The 21,966-nt window shown below is 41.7% G+C and overlaps 1 protein-coding gene across 1 annotated transcript in view; it reads left to right on the top strand.

The window, feature by feature from the left end:
* Nucleotides 1-10,428: 10,428 nt before the first annotated feature.
* The window catches only part of MAPK1 (mitogen-activated protein kinase 1), a gene marked incomplete at both ends in the record, with an annotated part of 31,106 nt that continues 19,568 nt past the window's right edge, over nt 10,429-21,966 (top strand). Inside the window, one exon of the mRNA XM_082007584.1 lies at nt 10,429-10,571. Coding sequence (XP_081863710.1) covers nt 10,429-10,571 — 143 coding nt within the window. The remainder of the gene's footprint in view (nt 10,572-21,966) is intronic.

The following is a 21,966-nucleotide window of genomic DNA, read 5'->3' as shown; positions in this document are numbered from 1 at the left end:
AGGCCTGATCACTGGAAAGGACGTTAACCTTTTCTGTTTTACGGAGAGATGCCCGGTCTCAGGAAAGCAAGTGGCACATATAGCTGCTGCCGCTGACTTGGTGTGAGCTCCAAGACCAGGCTGAAATAAGCAAGGAGATACTTATCTGACTGACTAGACTAGATGAAAGCATTTTCTGACACTTTTTGAAAGTATCTTAGCATTTAGTTCTGCTTAACAAATGGCTGGAAGCTTTTCTGCTCTGCCTTAGAGCTTTTAATGAAGCATTGTGATCTCATTGTGGTCAATTGTTTGACACTCTTATTATTACTGGTATGCATAGCGTTTTTTAATGTTTGACAGCTGGAGAAAGAAGTATTTTGTGCATTCAAACTTTTAGCACAAAGCTGCTGTTTTCCATTCTGCCTTTGTCTTTTATTCTTGCTGATGCAAAGCAACGAAAGACAGAACTGATTAAATTACATTTGTTTACTTTTTACTTGATGATAATAAGACACAGCCTGCCTTTTGTAAAAGACAGAAATAGAGGATGTGAATGTTTCTACAGTATTTCTAGAAAGGTTTTTTTTCTTACAGTATAAGGGCATTTATTTGTTTCTTATGTCTTGATTTATCAGATAAAGTGCACTTGCTAATGTATGGGGAATAAGAATAGAGCAGTGAAAAACAGTTAGCAATGGATTCCCTTTGGAAAGCTTATATCTTGTTATTTTTATTAATTCAACAGTATAAATGATCAGACCACGTCACAAAACACACACAGCAAGATACTTCTGTCCTTCACAGCAGGACTGCCTCTGATCATTACTAGAGCTGTAGAAAAGCCCCATCATTGCGGGCTTTAGGTTTATATATACACAGTTGTTATTGGGCCCTGGCTTCAGTACGTTGGTACGATACTGGAAAGAAAAAAGCACAGAGAGGCAGGGCTGGAGAAATCGGATACCCATGATTGTTTTGGTGAGTAATGCGCATGTCTTGTGGATTGTGTAATACTTTTTTTTTTTGAGAACGCTTGTCCTGAGAAAGGGTCTGCATTTGTCTGTCTTGTGCAGTGTGCTCACAAAGAAAAAGATCCTGGATCAGGAGTGCGTTTCTAGAGGTCTGCTTGTGAGATGGTAGGACAAGGTCGCCAGGAGCATGAAGAATTACAGCAGAAAGATTTTTGGGAATGGTAAATGGTAGAAACAGTAGAGGAAGAGGATGAGCATAAAGGAGGTAGTAAGGAAATCACTATAAAACTGTCCTCGTGACTATTTTTTTCCTGCATTGTTCCAGAACAAAGTGCAGCAAAGGATGGCAAAGACACAAGAAGTGTCTGAAGGCTTCTCAGCAGTGTAGTCAAACCTCCTGGTTTCACAGATGAAACTAGACTTAGGGAGTGATATCGCATGGCAGCTGAGCCAAATCTAATGGACTGCTGGTATCAAAAGGGACACCTCTGCTCCCAGCCCTGCTGCTTTCTTTGTACAGGTCTGGTGCTTGTCTGGCCCTTTGATGAGTTCATGCAGTTCAATAAACTGTAAGAAAATGAATTCAACAAAACGTATACCAGCCCAGGATAGGAGGAGAGTTGGACACTGTGAGAATGGAGACTGGAACTGCAATGAGTGGGAGAGGTATGGACATCAGATTTTTGCTGCAGATTTGGGCTGTGCCGAGGGATGCCTCGCTGCTGTTCCACACCTAACCTCCCACTTCACCTCCTAGGTGGTGATTCCCTTGAAAGGGCATGAGAGGAACACAGCCTGATCAGGGAGGCTGACTGGATAGGTAGAGGGAGGCGATCCAGCAGCAACCAGCCCACATGGCAGAGAAGGGAATGAATGGGACTGCAGGAGCCCAGGAGGATGTTGTCATGGGTAAGAGCAGTGGAAGAAGAACCAAGGAGGAATGAGGACATGTTCAGAGCGACCACAGAAGGTTGCTGCAAGCACTGGAAACATGCTTGAATACAGGGCAATGGTCCTATCTTCCTAATCTAGCTCTTAAAGGGTTTATTCTCATGTATCTATGTAGCTGAAGGATGAGTCCTGTTTATGTCCCTTATTTAGGTATACATTTCTCCAAATTGGGATTTGGTAAGAGGACAGCTGCTGCATTTTTATTTTCTGTGACAAGTGGCAGAGAAAGCTGTTCAGAGTTCATGATGGAAATGTGTTTGTATATTGGCATTTATCCAGCCGCACTTTACAAAGGTAAATGGGATATGAGAGTGGTACACTGCCCCCTTTTAATCCATTTTCTATAGATGGGGGCATTTTGCCTCTCTGCGGGAAAAGCCAGCACAGCTACTGTGCTAATAAACACTCATTTCTCACTGCAGCATATGCGCTTCCCAGACTCGTAAATCCAGGCAATTTGTAGTTGAATAACAATTAAATACCCACATGCGTTTCCATACCACGGTCTGGTGTGCAAGGCATAGTCCTAAGTAGCTGGACATCTGCTGTCTGCTCTCCCACACTTACTGTTTGGCAGAGCATAATCACTTAATCTTACCCTATCGCCATTAATGGTACCTGTAAAATTTGATGCAGAGCATTATCCTACAGATATTTTGCCATATCCATAAAAAAGAGCAGTGTTCTCCCTCTTGCTTTATTCTTTTTTCTTTTTTTTAAAGTAGCCTTTATTGTAATAGTCAAAAATACTTTTAACTGCTGTTGGTCTTTCTCAGGATTTTCAGGACAGGGATTCAGTTTGGCTCTGTTAACATCAGTGGGAAATGAGACATCATATTGAAAAGTTAGTTGAGATGCAGGATGCTGATAGATCCTCACAACAACTTTGTGTCACTTGTACAAAACCCAGAGACTCAGTAATGCAGTAAGATAAATGTAGCGCTTGATTACAATAGATGTATTGCACTTATATAAAAGGCATCTCTCATCATTAGGCTCTCCATATCTGGAGTAATAACCACCATATGTCAGGTAAGACAATGGTAATGTGAGCCAGATAATTTTCCCATTATTAAAACTTTCAAAATCCAAAAAGCTATGAATGTCTCAATTAATAATTAAATTTAGCTAGATCTAGTGCGAGTGGCCAGAGGGAATATGTTTCTGATGTCCAGTCTATCCCCTGGTCTAACTGATAACAGTGTGTGTGGCAGAGTTCAAAATGTTTGTGTATGTGGCAAAGTTTAAATACACAGTCGTTACCCATCTTGAATGTCTGTGCAGCAGGATTACCACATGAAACTGCGGTTCAGATGTTTCCATTTGTCCTAGAAAGCTTGAACAAACAGATAAGCCTTATATTTGGCTCTGAACTTAGCAAGCCTCCTTCCGTGGTGAAGCTCTATGAGACACAACGCCTGTCTTTGCATTGTTGTTGTAGTTACCTGTCAAAATGCTTATTCCCTACAGGATTGGCAGAAACCTTGAATTTCCTCGCTGAGCCCAACCCCATGTGCCTGTCAGCTGCAGACCAAGTCCTAGCCATGATCGCAACATCCTGAATCAGCCTCAATAATTTGCACTTCCTTGCCAAAGATCTTATCTGTCGGGGGTGCAAATTGCACCATCAAGGTTGCTGGTGTTGAAAAAATCTGCACCCTTCTGCTCCCCAGCTCTACCTTTTCAGGCTAGGTTAATTTATCCAGAAGAATTAATTGAGACTGCAAAGCTGTCAAGTGAGAAAGGCCACACAGCGAGACAGCACTGCTCTGAACATCTGCACAATTTGTATATTTGATTAAGTACCTGAGCACTTGCAGATTATTGTTGTTAGAAGCAAATCTTACTTGTGCTATTTTCATATAAGGCTCTGTGCTTTCATTCTGCAGATGTTCATTCTCTGTATACCCACATTGTTTACAAAAATGACAAATGCTGATAGTAAAAATTACATTTGCTCACTCAAACCTCGTGCTATCTACATACAAGAAAAATCATATGCCAGGGGTCCAATGGCCTAAAAAGAGATGCAACATGGACTTCAGCTGGTGGTGGATGGGGCCCTCAAAATCTGGTTGTCTCACACAAATAGTCCCCTGATATATATATATATAATGAAAACCTTATTTTTTAAATAATGACAGATGCCACAGGGGTTTGTATATTTGGATATTATTTTTTCTCTAGGACTGTTTATTAACAAATGCTTGAAAGTTTCATGATGTGGTGAAAAGTCTCTCAGGATAAACAGGAAGCGCTCAGACATATTGCATTACCCCTGTAACGCAACACAGATTCCAACAGCTTGGCTCTTTTTTTCAAAATACTGTGACACCACTTCCTTCAGGAAATCTCTCATCTGCACAACTCTTATCTGCTATAGATATGCAAAATTGCAAAAGAAAGGGTTGTTTTAAAAATGAATGATGAATCATCAATTTCAGGCTGTAGAAATGGATGTCTGTAATTGATATAATATCTATTAAAAATACGCAGTACAGCCTCTTTGGGCCCTCGGGTCAGTGGATTGAACGAGAGAAGAGACTGACGCCGTCCCTCCCGCAGCAGAGGTGCAGCGCAGAGAGCAAAGATGCAGATTTCCCTGCAGGCGCTTGAAGTGTGTCTCAGCCGTAAATCTGGAGGTGCCTCGTCTGCGCTTCCGTCGGTCAGCGTCAGCACGGCCAGGATCTAGCCGCTAAAGGAGAAAAGGCAGTCCTGTTCCCTTGTTATCTGCCAAGACTAGCAACAGGAAAGCTAAGTATGGCAGCTCATATGTGGAACCTCATATTCGGAATAACTTGTACTATGGCCTCCAACTTGATCGCGACGGCTGCCGCGCACCCGTCATGCGACGTTGTATCAATGTTGGCTGAATTTTGAACCCTGGTGACTCTCACCTGAAAATCTCAGAACCCCATTAGTGTACTGTTCCCTATCGCTTGTTTCTGTTCGGCCACTGCCCATCGTTTAGACTAAGTGTGATAACAGCAGACAACTAGGAAGTTTACCTGTCCCATCACAAAATCATTAGCTACATGTTTATTTGTGATGAACATCACCCCAGCTGACAACAACGGCACATGATAAAAAGCAAGTCCTGGTAAGCTCTTTTTAGGTCTGGCACCATTCCCCAAACTGGTTCCTCACGAAGGGACTTGTGTGTCTGCCAAGCGCTTCACTTGCACAAAGCCAGATGCAGTGGGGTCTGGATATCACCCCTGCAACTATAACCCTTCTATTCCCATAGCTCATTCCCACTATTTGCTCATCTTTATTTTACATTCTTCCCCTGCATATGCTCTTTTATTCTTTCCTTCATCATCCTTTCTCCTCTGCCTTCACATCGGCCAACCTCTTCATCATAAATACTCCCTAAATGTTTAGCTATGAGCAAGAAATATTAAAAATGGAGTTACTGCAATACCTGGACAACATAAAACTCTAAAATCCTCTTTCTACATTCTTTGACCTCTGCCTTGGTTGGAGGCATCACTTGTCCTGTCTACAACTGAACCGAGAACAAGTGGGGGAAACAGACTGTATATTTTAGTATAATCTTATCTCCATTTTTGTATTTTCCTAGGTATCAGAAATGCAGTGATGAAGAGACTGATATTATACACTAGCTAAATCTTTTTGTAAAAACTTAATAGCCTTCCAGTGCATATAGCTTCGGCAGAAGAAAACAATGGTCATATACCGGGACTTCAGTGGCATCCTTGCAAGTTGCTGTAACATTCTCTATAAATATTGACTATATGCATGCGTTTTTTTTTTTGTCAGTCCTGAAAATAACTTTTTATCTGGTGGTTCAATTCTCTTATCATCCACAGCTTGTTTACTGAATTTTAATTCTTGGGCAGGATGAAGCAAGTTCATGAGGAGTAGTTGGTTTTCAAAAGATACAAGCTCCAGATAAGTAAAGCACTGAGGACAAGTAAAGCACACAACAATATTGAAAACACCCGGAGTTCTGTTGCAGCTGACTGAGACAGAGTGTGCTTTGAGGCTGGGAAATTTCCATTGCTGAAGTGCAGGACAGTGCCTGGATACTGCTGCTACCGCAGTTGAAAAGTAAAAGCAACTTGATTTTATACAGACAGCAACAAAATGTCAGTATATCAATTAAAATTGTTAGAAGTACATAATAAGCTTTTAAGTTTGCTGTAAAATGGATCCCTTTTAAAATATTTAGAGTATAATTGTAAACTACTTGTACAAAACTAAGAAACATAAAAATGACTTGAAATTGCAACTGTGTTTTCAAACTGTATTTGTGAACAGCAAATCTAATAAGTACATGAATACAAGACCTGTCCCACCACAGTGACAGATTCTGACAGTGACAGACTGATACCCAATGCAAGATCAAGGTTGCTACTGACAGTATAGTTCTGCAATTAATAATCTTTTGCGCTCCCCGTGGCATGCACAAAACAAACATAGTAATCTGTTTACTAGTTTTAACTCCCTGGTGTATAAGCCACCACAAGCTTCCTGCAACGTCGGTCAGAATGCTGAATGGGAAAAAAAGGAAATACTAGGGGGGAGGGAAGTAAATTTTTTTTTTTTTGGCATCAGTTGCCCCGCAATTTGGGTAACAGGCTGTTTTTAACTTCCCAACAGCATAAGATTACACAGAGATCCTCATTTTCGTTGAGGTCACTTTAGACTGTCAAAGCAGTGGTTGACATTTAAATGAAAATCAGTCTCAAGGGATTCAGCTGTATGTCACCGGTTAAATCAAGCCCAGGTAGGTACTGACTAGAAGTTATTAGCATCTGATGCTCTTTATGAATCTTAGGATAGTTCCCTGTGGATCAAAGCTCATATCTAAGCAATTTAAGTTTGTGTCACATTCATCACCATGGTTCCTGAGTGCCTTAGAAGTTAAAATATATCTTTATAAAACATCTTACATGTCTTATTTCTCTCTCTCGTCACCCCCGCACAGAGGCTTAAGGTCTTTTTCAATAATGCTGGGAAAATTGTTTTATATACTTGAAGCCTGCATCTTGTTGGGATGATGGGGAGGTTCAGGGTCATGCTGAGGTACTCTGAAAGCAAATGCCATACTCCTACAGCAGCCACCAAGAAAGCCATGTCTTCAATGTCCCCACGCAAATAATACAGCTAATACAATGATGATTATTTTGGGCAATGTAGCTTTAAATTAGCACAAAAAATGGAAATCGTTCCCATCCCCAACAAAGAGTAGCATTGTAGGGCAGCTACATTGTGTTTGTTCTTTGCCTAAACCTGGAAATGCTGTTTCCAGGACTTGTAGGACCTTTCATAGTATGACATTTACTTTTCAAGAGACCTATTTACAGAACACGAAGTTAACAGTTAAAGTAGATATGTATAACAGTACAGAGAAGTTCTAGGCTCTGATTGTAGGATGAACTCATCCATGTGACTCCCGAACTTGATATGAAGATGGAGATAGTCCAAACCATGGCATATTTAAACTGACCGATTGTATGGCTTAGCTGTTTCCTAATATAGCTTTCAAACTGAAGGTACTGCATTTCTGTTGGGACAAACTCTTCTTAGCAATGCTTTTATTTCTGTTTCAGATAAAAGGTTTGGGGTTTTTTTCCTCCTGCTTTTCATTATCTGCTATAATTTTTTAGTAACTATCACCTCTTCTCCCCCAACATAACCCTTTATTTTGATCATGGAACTAATAATTTTCTTAAAGCACATTTACATTCTTTCCAGAATTGAGGCTTTAATGTCACCTTGTTAAGGTAAAAGACCCAACATTAAGTGCAGGTAATGGCAGTGTACTTAAATAGCTTGAAAAGCAGTTGATAACATTGCTGTCTGGTCTGCCTGAGTAACTGTAGCGATTCATTGAAATATATGCACTAAGTTCCATCACAGGAGAAATTGTTGGGAAAGCATGCCATAGCCTTTTGACCACTTCTTTGGGTTTAATTGGATTAGACATAGCAGAACACAGCATTCAAAGGAGCTGAGTCTTTCCACAATTTCCTGGTCTGCCTGGTTGGTTTCCTTTTTGATCAGACACAAAGGTAGAAAATAATCTAGATACACGCCAGTTTTTAAATTAAATTTGCTACAACAGGTTGTGTTTAAGCTAGATTCTCTATAATAATTTGTTTTGCATTTGCTGATGACAGGTTTATTTATGTATGTAATCAGAACTGTAAGCATAATTTCATTTTTAGAGTTAAGAGAATCTTTTAAATAATATTTTACTTGGTTTCAGAAAATTTAAACATTTATTCACATTTACTGCTGTCTAAAATTTCTGAGAAAAATAATGCTGCGTTTCTAAAGTGCAGAATAACATATAATGGAAAGGAAAGCATCATATACAAGTAAAAATAAATACATCAGAAGCATTATCCCACTCAAATACATAAACAACCAAGCTATACAGTTGAACATCTGTTAAATACAGAGAAGAGTTTATTAGATTATGTTGGTCACCCATGACGGCTTTCACTCCATCAAACTGGGCTGCATCTGAAACCCAGACCCTGCTGGGTAGGTCTGCCTCAAAGGACAGTCCTTGGGCTGCAGTCTGGCTAACTGGCTGCACAACTGGAACCAGTAACTCTTCCCTCTCGTCTTCTGGTCTAAAAGCAAGCCCAATGCTTTGGGGGATGTTAGTAACTTGTAATCAGGAGATTGTACAGCATTTGGAAGCAGCTATAGAAAACTGCAATCGTTTGGTCAACGGCAAAGGAAGCTGGCTTGCAGCAAGCAGTGACAGAAGAAGGTGGGATGCCAGAAATGACCCTCTGGCAGTTGGGAGGAGGAAGACAGAAAGTACATTGGCAGGGACACATTAAAGGCAAAGACAGACATGAAGCAGCATGATTGCCAGCAGATATGCCAATAGTAAAAATGTCAATAGAAAAAGCAGAGCTGAGAGAGAAAATCTGAAAGAAAGAAGAGGGCAAAGTACAACTGGTGAAAACCTGAGAGCAGCTGGATTGTCATGTAACAGCTTCTGGCTGAGTACTGTTCCACAGGAATACAAAAGTAATAACTACTTAAAAGAAAAAAAGCTTCATGGTCAAGAGATAACTGGATGATTCCACACTGGGGTCCTCTGCCAGGCTGGGATGGGTATAAACGTGGAGACACAGGCATGCTAAGCTTTATAAAGATACATATTTGAATGAATCTTCAAACTAACAGAAGATACAGCCCATTCTCAAGCCACTGTAGCAACAGCAGTTTAAGCAAGTAGCAGTAGGATTTCAGACCAGGGATTAATACTTTTTGTCAAGATCACTAGAGAATTGCAGAAAAAAATTCAGGAGTTAAAAACCTTGTGCGTAACTTCTGCAAGCATCCAGATAAAGCAAAAGCTGTATTAGGAAAACTGAGCCTTGCAGGAAAACAGAAGAGAGAGACAATCAGTCATCAACTACATTTTCACCTGCCATTCATAAGCCTTGAGTTTATTTACATCTATATGGGAAACAACTAACAGGAAAATATAATTCAATATAAAAACAATATGCTAAATAGAGGTTGCAAAACTATGCACTTAAGTTAGGAAATGTCAGAAATAATCTTGCCCTTATTACAGTAATTCAGCTTTCGTGTATAATAACCTTGTGCTGCATGACATCAGAAGGTTGTAGCACAGCCAAGAACAGCGCACAGCCCTTCTGGGTCTCAGACCAGCGCCTCACACACATGAGAAGCCCTTTCTTTTCCTGCAGCTCACTGCCGGTCACCCTGCGCCCGGCATCCAGCTCAGCTCCACACAGAGCCTGCAGTACGTAGCTAAGGTGAACGGCAGCAGGCACCGACAGTGACCGGAGGCGGGGTGCAAGGGCCTGCGGGACGCCGGGCCTGCCAGCCCTGCCCGCAAGGCTTCCTTCGGGCTGGCGCCCGTCGGACAGACGCTCGACCCTCGCTCAGCACTACGCAGGCACCCCACTCCGCCCGCCGCCTGGCGGGCCGCGGCGGCAGGGCCCGTCCTGCGGCCTACCCAACGGGCGGGATGCGGACGCCTGAAGGCGGCAGCGGGACGCCCGGGCCGGGCCCTGCCGCCGCGCGGGCTCCATTTCCTGCCCCCGGCTCGCCGCCACCTGACGCCTCTAATGGCGCCTGGCGGCCGCGCGCCCGCAGACTCGGCACGCCCACCACGTGACCCCGTTCGCCGCGCCCCCTCCCCAGCGGCTGCGGTTACCGCAGTCCTCGGCCCCACCCCCCGGCCCCGCCCCGCCCGGCCCCGCCCCGCCGCCGCTCCCTCCGCGCGAGCCCCCACCTCTCCCCCCTCCCCGCAGCCCGGGTCGATGCGCGCGCGCGCGACCGGCGGCGTCTCCTCACAGCGGCCGCGGAGGGGACGGCGCTGACGGGGCCTCGCAGCCGGCGGTAGCGGCCGGTGCTCTGGGGCGCGGCGGAGCGGGCGGCGCCTGTTTTCCTCCTCCCGCATCCTTCTTCTCGTCCCCCTCCTTCCTCCTCCCCTCGCCTCCGCCCCCCACCCCTCCCGCCGCACGCAGTCACCGCGGTTCCCGGCACGGACAACATGGCGGCGGTGTCGGGGGCCGGGGCTGCGGGCAGCTCTGCCAACGCCGGGGGCCCGGAGATGGTGCGGGGGCAAGTGTTCGACGTGGGGCCCCGCTACACCAACCTCTCCTACATCGGCGAGGGGGCCTACGGCATGGTGTGGTAAGTGCCGGCTGCCGCGCCCGGCTGGGGCAGCGCCCTTGCCCTGAACAACTCCCTTCCCTCCCCGCCGCCCTGCCTGGCCGCAGCCTCCCCGGGGCCCGGCCGCGGGCTGCGGCCCGCCCTTGTAGGGGGGAGAGGCCCCTGCCGTGCCCGCGGGGGAGGGGAAGCGGGGGCTCAAGCATCTCTGCCTCCCTCTCCTCGGCTCTGCTTTTCCCTTCGTGTTCCCGAGGTTGTCTCTCCGGCATCACCCTTCCCCTCCCTCGCTGCTCCCCCCCCAATTCCTCCATCGACGGGTGCAGCTGAACGCCTCGTTTCCTTTCGGTCATGCGTTTGTTTTCTTGAATATTTTTTGTCCCTGCCTCTAGAGTTGGTTGCTCTCTTTATTTTCTCCGTCTCTGTAGTGTGGTTGCAGGCGTTCAAAAAGGGGAAAAGGTCGTAAAATCCTGCTAGCAGCTCCGCGTTTCTCTTTGTGCCCGTGTGAAGGCTCACCTGGCTGTACGTCCCCGAGGTCACGGTTCATGAAAAAAGTGAATCTGTGCATACGAATTGCTGCCCCGACCTGGCTTTTCTTAGGACGTGCTGTTTGTGCTGCATAGCCTGCCAGATTGGTGTCTAAATTAACGTGTGTACTGGTGAAAGTTCTCCTCAGACGTTCTAGCTCTTCGTTATTTTGTACCGTGAAGACTTATATGAAGTCTCACTAAAAAGTGATCGTGTGTGTGTGTTTTGCTTAATATCAGCCTTAAAGAGCCAGGTGAATGAACTGCAAAATACTGAAAATGTAAACTAACTGGATCGAGAGTGTGAGGGTTTTTTTGGTTTTTTTTTTTTTAGCGATCTAAATGAATTGGGATGATGCTCTGTGGTGGTGTATCTGGTGACTGGGTTCTAAATCTGACATGCTCAGTGACCTTACTTGGGATTTCTTATACTGTCTTCTGTTAGTAAAACAGGTTTAAAACACTCTTAGTTCTGAAATAATATAAGGGATGCAGATGAAAAACTTTTTGTTGTCATTTAGTCAACTTTCTTCCAACACTGCTTCTGTTTCTTCAGAATGTTTTTTGACCAAAGGTACTAAATGAGGTTTACAGGCTATGACTTCATGAAAGCTTTATCAGCATTAACTTCTCTCTCTGATGCTTAATCTTTTGTAAACTAGTGCATTTCTCAGCGAATGCTCTTCACAGCCTTCAGCTGTGTGTTACAGATTTTTACAGCTATAGCTTTTTGCATATGGTCATTGAATTGTGCTGGCCTGTTAAGATGAAGTCATCCTGTATTTCAGGGTGGAAGCTTTCATCTAGGCCTGAACTTAGCTGGGAGATGAGCCTTTCTTACAAAGTTTTGAGTTGCGGCCTTCACTTTTTGCTGAAACTTCAAAATGTAAATCCAGGATTTCTGATTTATGGTCTAAAAATGTCCTTGTTACTGTTTTAGTGTTAGAAATCGCAGCAATGTATCCAGTCCAAAATTTGTTACCATAGCTTATGGTACAAGCTGTTTTTTATTGTGGTGTAGTTTATCATCTGAGCTAGGGAAAGTAAACCGGTGCAGATAATCTCGGTACTAACTGTACCAGTTTACACTTGCAGTCTGATTTAGGAAGGTGCTTGGGGAATAGCACTTCCAAGATGTGTGCTGTGTATAGTCCAGTTCGTATCAACAGGGTGTAAAAGGGTGTCTAACAGACAACATGTTAAAGCTAAACTATTCCACCACAGATCAGAGATTACAAGAAGCAGTACGATGGCAGCTGATGCCCTTTTTTGGCATCACTATGCTAGTGAGCAGATACAGGGGAAATGGGGCCACTTTCTGCCCCTCCAAATGGTATGTTATTAAGTGCCACACTGAAACTCTTTCCCCTCCAAAACTATAATAAGGTTATTGTTTATTTTAAAACTTACTCTACTACATTGTGTCTGCTATGAATGCTATACAAAATTACTATCAAAAAATCCAAATCTCGGGTTCAGTTGTAGTATGCACTTGGCTCCTATGTTTTCTACTCTAAAATTATTAATGTGGGATACTAAATTTGATACATTGTGCTCTTAATTATTGCTCTTCTGCCTTGGGTGTGAAATGCAGGGAACAAAGTCTCAGTTCATATTGTATACTTGATAAGGAAAGTGTTGGATGCACTTCTTGTAGTTAAATGCCATAGCAACTCTAATGTATTGTAGTGCCTAACATACAAGCTGCAATGATTAAATAAGATTACTTATCAATCAACGGAGGTACAGGTTATGCAGTTTAATATTGCATGTTTCTTATCTTGCTTTGATTGCTAATGCAGTGAGGATCTGCAGAAGCTTCTCCCGTGGGGGGGGTGGGGTAGAGGGCAAGCTATGAGTGTGCAGATGGAGATGTTTCCCGCAACTGCAAAATCCATTTAAATTTGTACACTTTAATGAAGGAAAGCAGAGCAGGCTCTGATGGTTTTAGACCCACTGCTAATGTGTATGACTTGTGAGATGCTAGTTATTTACAAGTGCGTGGTGCCATAAGGCTTGTTATATGGAAAACATGTGACTTAACTCTTAAAATCCTTCACTCTCTTGCTTGTTTTTACCAATTCTTATATTTCTGGATTAGGGAGTTGAAAACAATACAACTCTTATAATTATACTACTGAATAAAAGGGAAAACAAAGTATTCTTAGGATAGTGCTGTTACGGTCAGTCTTCCATTTTGATTTTGCAGCAGAGAGAATAACGTTTGAGAAATATTGATCACAACATAAAATAAGAGCACAGGAAATAGAGGAAGATGTTGACTGAATAGACTGTACGCGAATGTTCTCTCATCTGGATTTGAAAACCCTTAAAGGGTAAATTTTTCTCTAGTACAGTCATTTTTAACATAATCAGGTTTTGAGTAAAAATAAACTTAGCAGTACATTTACTTCTGTGTTGTGGTTGCACTTTCTCAGCTTCATAAGCAGAAAAGGCACGTTATCAGGCAAACTCCCATCTTAATGTCCTCCAGTTAAACTCTGCCAAAAATGTTCATCCTTTGATACAGGCTTGCATCTTACTCGGAAATTTTGTTTCTGGGGGTGAAGTTTTTAATAAGTGTATATCCATGTCACTGTTCCTTTCTAATCTATTTTTTTGTTTTCAGTATTTTTGCATGTGAAACTAGGGAATGACCACAGAGCAAACAAAGTTTTATCCAAAATCCTCAGTACTTTCTAGGACTGCAGGACATTCTTTGAGTAATGTAGTCATACAGTCATGTTTGTTACTCTGAATTAATTTATCCAAATAGATGCAAATGCTGTGGTGTTTGGGTGTTTTTTCTTCCCCTTCTGTTTTACTTAAGATTTGTTCTGAGGGGTTTTGGTGTGAAGCTCTTTATGTGACTTTCCCTTTCTTTCCGTGGTAGGGGATTATCAACCTCAGAGTCAGCTGGGACTGACTTTCAGACCAAGTCTGAAAGTTTCAGAACTACCTTTCAGACACAATGAAGTGTGAAAGGTTTTGGAGATTGTCTCCTCCTTCCCAAATGTGTGTGTTTCGTTTTTGTTTTTTTCTTCTTAAAAAAAAACCCCAAAACCAAACTGCTAACAGGCCATACTTTAAACACACTGAAACAGCGAGAAAAATATGATTGTGTTGAGCTTTAAATTTCCAGTGTGAATTGTTCTTCATCGAGTTGGTCAGTGGTAATTTGGCAAGGATGATCATTTGACAGTGTAAAACAAGCCATCTTTTTGCAAAGAAATGGTGAATGGGAATGTGATAGGGATGTTCTGGTTTATATTCTGGTTTTTGGAAGTCCTTTTTGTCCTCAGGCTTATGTGAACATGAAGTATTTTCATTTCTGCAAATAACTGCATATTGGTAATAAAGATTAGTGCAGTTGGAAGAAAAGTTTTGAAGCTCAAATCTTGCATTTTGTGGCCTGAATTTGACTGTGCTATTACAAGGACATCTTTGTGTTACTGATGTGCTATAGAAGAGTGATGTTAGAAGACTACTTTAGTAGTCAGTAGAGGAATTCTGAAAAGAGTATTTAAAAGAGTATTTAAAATGTTTGGCTATAGTTTTTTTTTAAAGGTCTGCTCCTTTCTGCTGTCTCACAGAAGAGCCCTACTTTTAGAGGATGGATAATTTGAAATGAAATCTGAGAAGATTATTCATGAAGAGGCTTGAAAACAGAAAAAAAAATCAGGAATAGAATGATCTGCAAGGCATAGATGTTTATATTAAAAGATGAAAAAAGAAAACTTTGATAGGGTTGATGGTTGTGTAACACTTTCTTTCGAGGCTGTCCAACCTTACACAAAAAGGTAGCGTTTGCATCCCTCTGAGGGTCAGAGTGGTGATCTGGGGTGGACTGCTTAGTGGCAAGGTTCAGTAACAGCCTGGAATTTTTTTTTGTTAACCATTGCATTGATCTGATGGTAGAGCAAGTGTAGAGATTCATGTCCTTGTTTATATGTGCTTTTAGGGAGCACAGGTTGGCTATGGGTGTCGATACCTGGTAATTAGCGTGTTCTAGGTTGTGTGATAAGGAAAACCGGGAGCTGATACATGTTAGCCAACCCTAATAGGTCCTCCTTAGTGCAAGGATCAGAGTGGAGAATTAGGGAATGTAATTGGTGGCTAGTTATCAGCTGCTGCTTCCCTCTGGGGAGAAGGCTGAGGGAAGTGTTTCTCTTCAGTCACTCAGACTTCTAGCACTTGCTTAACCTGATGTGGAAACACCAAGGAGCAATTAGAGCTGCTTTTCCTGCTTGCCCCTGTGATGGGACAGGTGGTCGGCAAGCTGTGCAGCAGGCAGCGGGGCAGGACCGCGGCTACTTGCACACTCTGTTCGTATCAGAGCTGTCCTTAAGATTTATGGAAGAGGAGAGGTAGCAACTTTTCCTGTCTGCCCAAAGTAATGGGGTACTAGCTTAAGAGGTGAAGAGTGTGGCTCAGGGACACTTGCATTTTATAAATAAATACACACTTTCTTAAAATAGCATGGTGCAGCCCATGGAAACAGAGATAACTTGTGTAGGTTTTTTTTAAGCATGATTTATTAAGGAAATAAGGCTTTTGTTTTCACAGTATCCATATGTCGTTGCATCAGTCTGTCTCCTGTACCCCTACATGCTGCTCTTGAATCTGTTGCCTGCCTTCCATCAAATTTGACGGGTGGGAAAAGTCTTAAAGATGGAAAGTTTCTGCAAGTTTCTTTAAAAACGGGTATTTTGCTAGAGTGAAAAGATCCTATGTGCTGCTCCACTGAGGAGGAGACTGGATCAGGAGGTCATGTATGAGTAGTCAGGCTGCCCCAAAGAGACATGACAGATGCCTCAGTTTCACAGATGGATTTATTTGTACTCTCGAGACCAGAAATGTGTATTTGCAGGACACAGGGTCTGTTAGTTCAGTGATGTCCCTTGAGTGGGGATCTACAGCCCACAGAAGAGTTAATACTTACCAACTGAGCAGGTATACAGCTCAACTTGAGTTGAAAACTAATATTTCACCAACGTAGTAATTTTTTCATGCTTTTTATGCTGATGCTTTGTCATAGCTTTCAACTGTGATCTAGAAATGAAATTAACTGATCGATTTGATACTTAGTAAAAATATTTTATGACATCTTGCTGTGGAATATGTCACAGAATAATGTAGGTTGAAAGAGACTTCCTGAGGTCACATAGTCCAACCTCCTACTCAAAGCAGGGCTGATGTCAAAATTAGATCAAGTTGCTCAATATTTCCAAAATCTCCAGGGATGGAGATTCCACAACATCTCTGGGTAGCTTCTGGTTCTAGCGTTTAACCAACTGCCCAGTGAAACTTTTGCCCTTAAACATGAGTTTCCCTTGCCGCAACTTGTGACCATTGCCTCTTGTCCTTTGTACTTCTTACCTCTGAGAAGAATCTGGATCAGTTTTCTCTGTAATTCCCCTTTATGTAACTTAAAACTGCAATTACATTCTTTCCACACACACCCTTTTTTTACCCCTCCTAGCCTATACAAACCCAGTTTCTTCCATTTTTTTTCTTCCGTGTCCTGTCCTTCAGCCCCCTGTGCATCCTAATGGTTTTCTGCTGGACTTGCTCCAGTACTGGGAGAGAGGAAAACTGGATGCAGTATTCCAGATGTGGCCTCCCAACAGTAATCACTTTCCTTGACCTGCTGGCTATGCACTTAATAATGCAGCCCAGTCTGCATGATGGTGAAGGTTAGCCTTCATTGCTGTGAGCAGGTGCCGCTGATGGATGAATTTGGATGTTGTTCTGGTAAGCTAGAAGATACTTTTACTTGCACTTAAAGTGAGGTCTTTTAGGAACTTTTCAAATAATGCCTGAAAAAAACCCCAATCCCCACAACATTTTATTAAGTGATTTCAACTGTATTTTATTTTGATTTCCAAATAGCTCAAATGAAGCATGTGGAGCCATAAACATATTTTAGAATGTAGCTTCTAATTTACCTTACAGCACAGTAACAGAAATTAATAGTATATGTGAAATGCAGCAAAGCTGAGTTTGTTTCAGTTCTATTAATTGTTAGGTCAGTTCTTAGAGTTTTTTCCTTTTTCAGAAGGGAGCTTATTTTCCTTTGCTTTATTACAAGTTTTGGGCATATGGAGAAGCTATTCTTAAACTCATCTTTTTGCAAGGTATGTTAAAAGCCAAATATGCATTACTTCATTATCAGCTTTGACCAGGAAGATTGGTAAGACCCAGGTAGTAATAAATGTCATTAATTCTGATGGGCTTATTTGATGAGATGTTGGTAGATACTTGGACAAGACGAGGTTTTTTGTGCTCCATCAGCATGCAGTAGGTTGGTTTCTGTTTCAGAGAGCATTCCTGTCTCCACCCCTTTCTGCTGGGTTTCTGGTGGCTGGGTGAGAGCTAGAGCAGAGGCAGCCTCGCGTCCCCTGCGGAAGGAACTGCGCTCCGGCTTCCACCGGGCAGGCTTCTGGTGCCCTGGCTGCCTGCACGCTGGCTGAAGGAAGAGCTGCCAGAAGGTTGCTGTGTGCCTTCCCAGGCCTGGTTGCCTTTCCGTGGTGGATGAAATACTGATTTGTGTGTGTGTATATATACGGCTTGTAGAAAGGCTTTGCTAGAAATGTGGTTCTATTAGATTTGTGCAGAATCTTCCATGACAGTCCAGTTTTTAGCGAAGTTGTGCATGTGTGTTTACTATCTTTCGTGTTTAGCAGCATCTAAAATCACAACAACCGAAGTTCTATTAAGGGAAAGTATCTTCTCTTGGAAGTTCTTCTTGTATTTTAAGAGAATTTTCATAAAATACTGAAATACTCTGGGGTGATTAGAATGCAAATGAGAGTTTTTGTTACATAGTAGAAAGTAATTCGTCTGTGTTGTGGGTATGTTTTAAGTACCAGCAACTTGCAATTATGCTTATAGTTTATAATATGCAATTACTTCATTTTGCAGTTTTCCTTAAAATTAGCAGCTGTCACTGCAGTACCTTACATCTCACTTCTTTGGAGGGAAGGCGGTTTGCTCCACCAAATATTGCTGATGTGTCCTGAGGAAAACTTGAAGTCATTTGAGCGCCGCAAATCAATACTCCGCAAACTGCTTCAGTCCGGAATTCACCCAGGTTATTTGCATTTGGATGGTGCAGAGAACCCCAAATGACATTCAGGATGACTTTTATATGTTTGAGTGTTTCATAATTGTGAATTATCTTCCTTTTAGTTACAGTAGCCAGCATGTCTTAATGCTGATACCCTGTCTGAACAAAACACAACACTGTTACTATGTTGATGGGCTAGGGTTTACTGCTGGCATGTCTTTCTAAAAAGATGCATGAAAAAACATGCAAAAAAAAAAAAAAAGAAAAAACCTACAAAAAGTGCCTTCTAAGCTGATACTGAAGGGAAGTAACTTCTGATAGTGGCGCAATGCACACTTGGTGCTAGTGGTTTGGTTTTCTTGTTTTGTTTTGCAAGTGGGATACTGAACTAACCATGGCAGAGCAATCAGTAGCAGTGAGCTTGCTTTCTCTAGTGCTTTGTGATAGTTTTCGTTTTGCAGTGATGTTTCTACAGGTTTAGGAGAACCTCTGCTTCTAAGTACGCATGAATGATTTTGTTCAATGATTTATTTCTTTATTTTCTGTTGGAGTGAAATACTGTGAACTATCTCTTCTTAAGATTTATATTGCGTGGAATCAATTAAATAAGCTAATTACTGAAAAATATAGTAATTGTCTGGGTCTTGTATTTTCTCCTTTTCCTAAGGCTGATTTTAGGAGGAGTATTTGGGATATAAGTCAAATCAGATCCTTATTAGACAAAAGAGTAAAACACACTGGGGGATTTGTTAATACCATTACCACTTGCAGCACTCTGGTAGTGCTCTCCCTGCTCTCTGGGAAAGGGGGGATATTTCCTGCACACACTTAGAGTGCCTGCTTTGCTGCAGGGGTGGCAGCGGTGGTTCTTTTCCAGGCTCTGGAGTAATGTTGGTCATGTTACTGACCTGCTGTCCCTGTCTTGGTGGCTTTTTGTTGCCTCTCAAGAAGCCATAAGCACAGGAGGAGGAAGTCAGCACTTCATCGGCTCATGTGTGGAGGTTTAGCTTTCATGACAATCGGGCCTAGACACTTCAGCTGTGGTTTCCATGACTGACTTGTGCTGATCTTGGTCTGTGCTGCTCCTACAGGGGAAGCCTTTCCTTCTGTGCCCCTGGTCGTGTCATTTCTTCCTCCACTCTTGTGCTGGTGCTTACACAGCTGTAGAGTTACCTGTGGTGGAAAATTTAGATGAAAAGTTACTTCACAAAAAATAAAATAAAATTCAAAGGTGGCAAGTTGATGTGACCGATGCAAAACCCCATGAGTGCTAGTGCTGACACAGGAAGGGAATAGGAAAATGCAGGTAAAGACTTCTTTACTGTTCCTATTTGTAAGATGCTTTGACTTGGAGCTGCTCCAGTTCTCTGAACTGTCACAAAGAAAGCTACCGCTCCAACCAAAAAAGTGAGAATGGGGCAGGGTTGTCAGGCACAAAAAGGAGAGTGAACCACAACCATGCCTTTTAATTCACTGAGCCCTTAGGTTGTCTCAGATGTTGTCAAGCTCTTACAGTTTTACCCTGAAATTGATTCCCGCAGGAATTGTTTATAGAGAGAGAAGAAAGATAGTGATATTTAATATCATAATATCAAAAGCAATGGGTGCCTTTGGAATGAGGGGTTCATTTTGGAGGTAGCCAAAGGGCCTTTAAACATAACAGTGAAGTTTGCCTAAATGTTAAATTTGGCATAGATGCTATCAAGGGGAATATTAGCAGTGGAGACTCTGTAAACCTCTAAAATGGGGAGGATAAGTGGGAAGACAAGAAGTAGGCAAAATACTAAGATGTAAGAGTTGTCTATTCTCTGAAGACCAACTTGAAGTGGCATAGAGTAGGCATATATGATGATTTGAAGTCACAATTCTATACCTTTGAATTCGCAGCCAAAGGTATAGAAAGACAAAATGCATTTTAGAAGAGATTGAGAGAAGTGATCGGTTTTTTATAACAACAAAGATTGGTCAAAACACAGTGAAGTTAAATGACATCTTTAGCTAAACAATACAGAACCTTGGGTGAAATAGCTAATATTTTTCTAGTATTAATGTTAAGGTGTAGTCCTAGAACTGTTGCTCTTCATAGTTCTACTTAGTAGGTGCTAACGAAACACAAATCATCTGGTCTGCCACACCCGGGATTATGAATTGACTCAGTTGGCAAAAATAATTTATTTAAGACTCCATTTTGCATGACTAGCTATTTGTTTTTACAATACTAGGAGTGATCTAAGGAATTAAGCTATTAAGTCATTATTATGTGTATAGTAAATAGTTTTAAATTGTAATGCTTTGGAAGGTTCCATCAGATTTTACTTTGCAAATTCTAAAAAATTAAATTGTGCCTTTGCAACCTATTAGAATTATTTCAGTAGATATATGAAAACTAATCTCCTATAGGAGGTTACAAACGTGCCTTAAGAATTTGTGGTGTGAAGGGCAATAACCTGTAGTAGATCAGAAACTACCAAAGAGTAAAATCACTTACTAGTAATCATGTACTTTTGTCATGGGAGGAAAGAGTTGGTGTAATTGTGCCAGAAACCTTTAATATTAGGATTGATTTTGAATGTTATGAGAAAGACGATTGAAAAAGTAGGTGGTAAAGGTGAAGGTAATGCAGTTACATTTTTGACTCAGTATGCTTCAGAGGTTAACTAAAAGCTTGATAGAGCAGTCTGCAGTGATTACTTGGGCATCTTGCTATGCACTTGTGATAAAATAAAGGACACTGGTTTAGAAATTATATTTATTTTTCCCCTTGTTGGAAAAGTGAAAAAAATCAACTTTAAGAAATGCAAACAAAAATAATTTGATTAGGTATCTTCTATAATAAAAACAAAACCAAACCATAGCGGTGATCAGCAACAGACAAAAAGAGATTAGGAATATGGACAAACTCATGAGGATTTTGTAAAGTATGACAGTTGCTTTGCAGAGGGGTCATCATAAAAGGTTTAGAAACAGGGATTCATATTTTCTTAGCCCCAAAGCAATAATCTATCTACTGATACTAGAATCCCGACAAGTGAAAAATGGCTTAAAAAACCCTAAAACAACACCAAAAACAAACCCAAGATTTTTCAAATAGCATGCAATTAGGAATTTTCAGGTAGGGCCAAATTACTACTACTGCAAATTGGATCACATCTACTATATAGTAATTTTAATGTTCTTTTGTTGCTCAGTCTTCCCCTGCTGCCATTTTTGTAGGATGAGATGCAAGAAAATGGGGAGAAATTGTGAGTGAATTTCGGTGTCTGCGGGCAACCGTATGTCACAGCAGGGCATATTCTTTTTCTTTCCTCGACAAAAACAAGACTTAAGATAAATCTGAGGTTATCCTGTAATTTCTAACTTGAGGTAGTTTTCTGACACACTCGACAAATAGTGGAGAATTCAGCAATGAGAGAATGATGAGAAGAGGTCCATTTCTTTAACACAAACCTTTGGCAATTCAGCACGTAATTCTTGTATCTAAGCTTACTCTGAAGTATTTCAATTTTGAATTCAAGTTTTTTGGCCTCTTCTTTTATGATAAGTGATTAATGCTTATGCTTGTTTCCCAAAGACTGAGAAGATAATATATACAGTTATCTTTTGATAATCAATGGGGGGTGTCTGTAGCATACCAATAGAGAATTGAAGAATGCTGAATTACAACTTACTTGACTTTTGTCCCTCAGAGTAGGATGAAAAAATACGTGGTGCTTGTGTTCATAAAGTTACAATCTTTTTGTAGCTTGAAAAGCAACTAGAGCCTCGAGGCTGAGCTGGTTTTTGTCTTGTTGTTTTAAGAATACCATATTTAGGTAGTTCTCCATTT

Source organism: Phaethon aethereus (genome assembly GCF_964289735.1).
Source record: "Phaethon aethereus genome assembly, chromosome: 17".
Taxonomy (NCBI): Eukaryota; Metazoa; Chordata; class Aves; order Phaethontiformes; family Phaethontidae; genus Phaethon; species Phaethon aethereus.
This window is presented reverse-complemented; position numbering and strand designations above follow the sequence as displayed.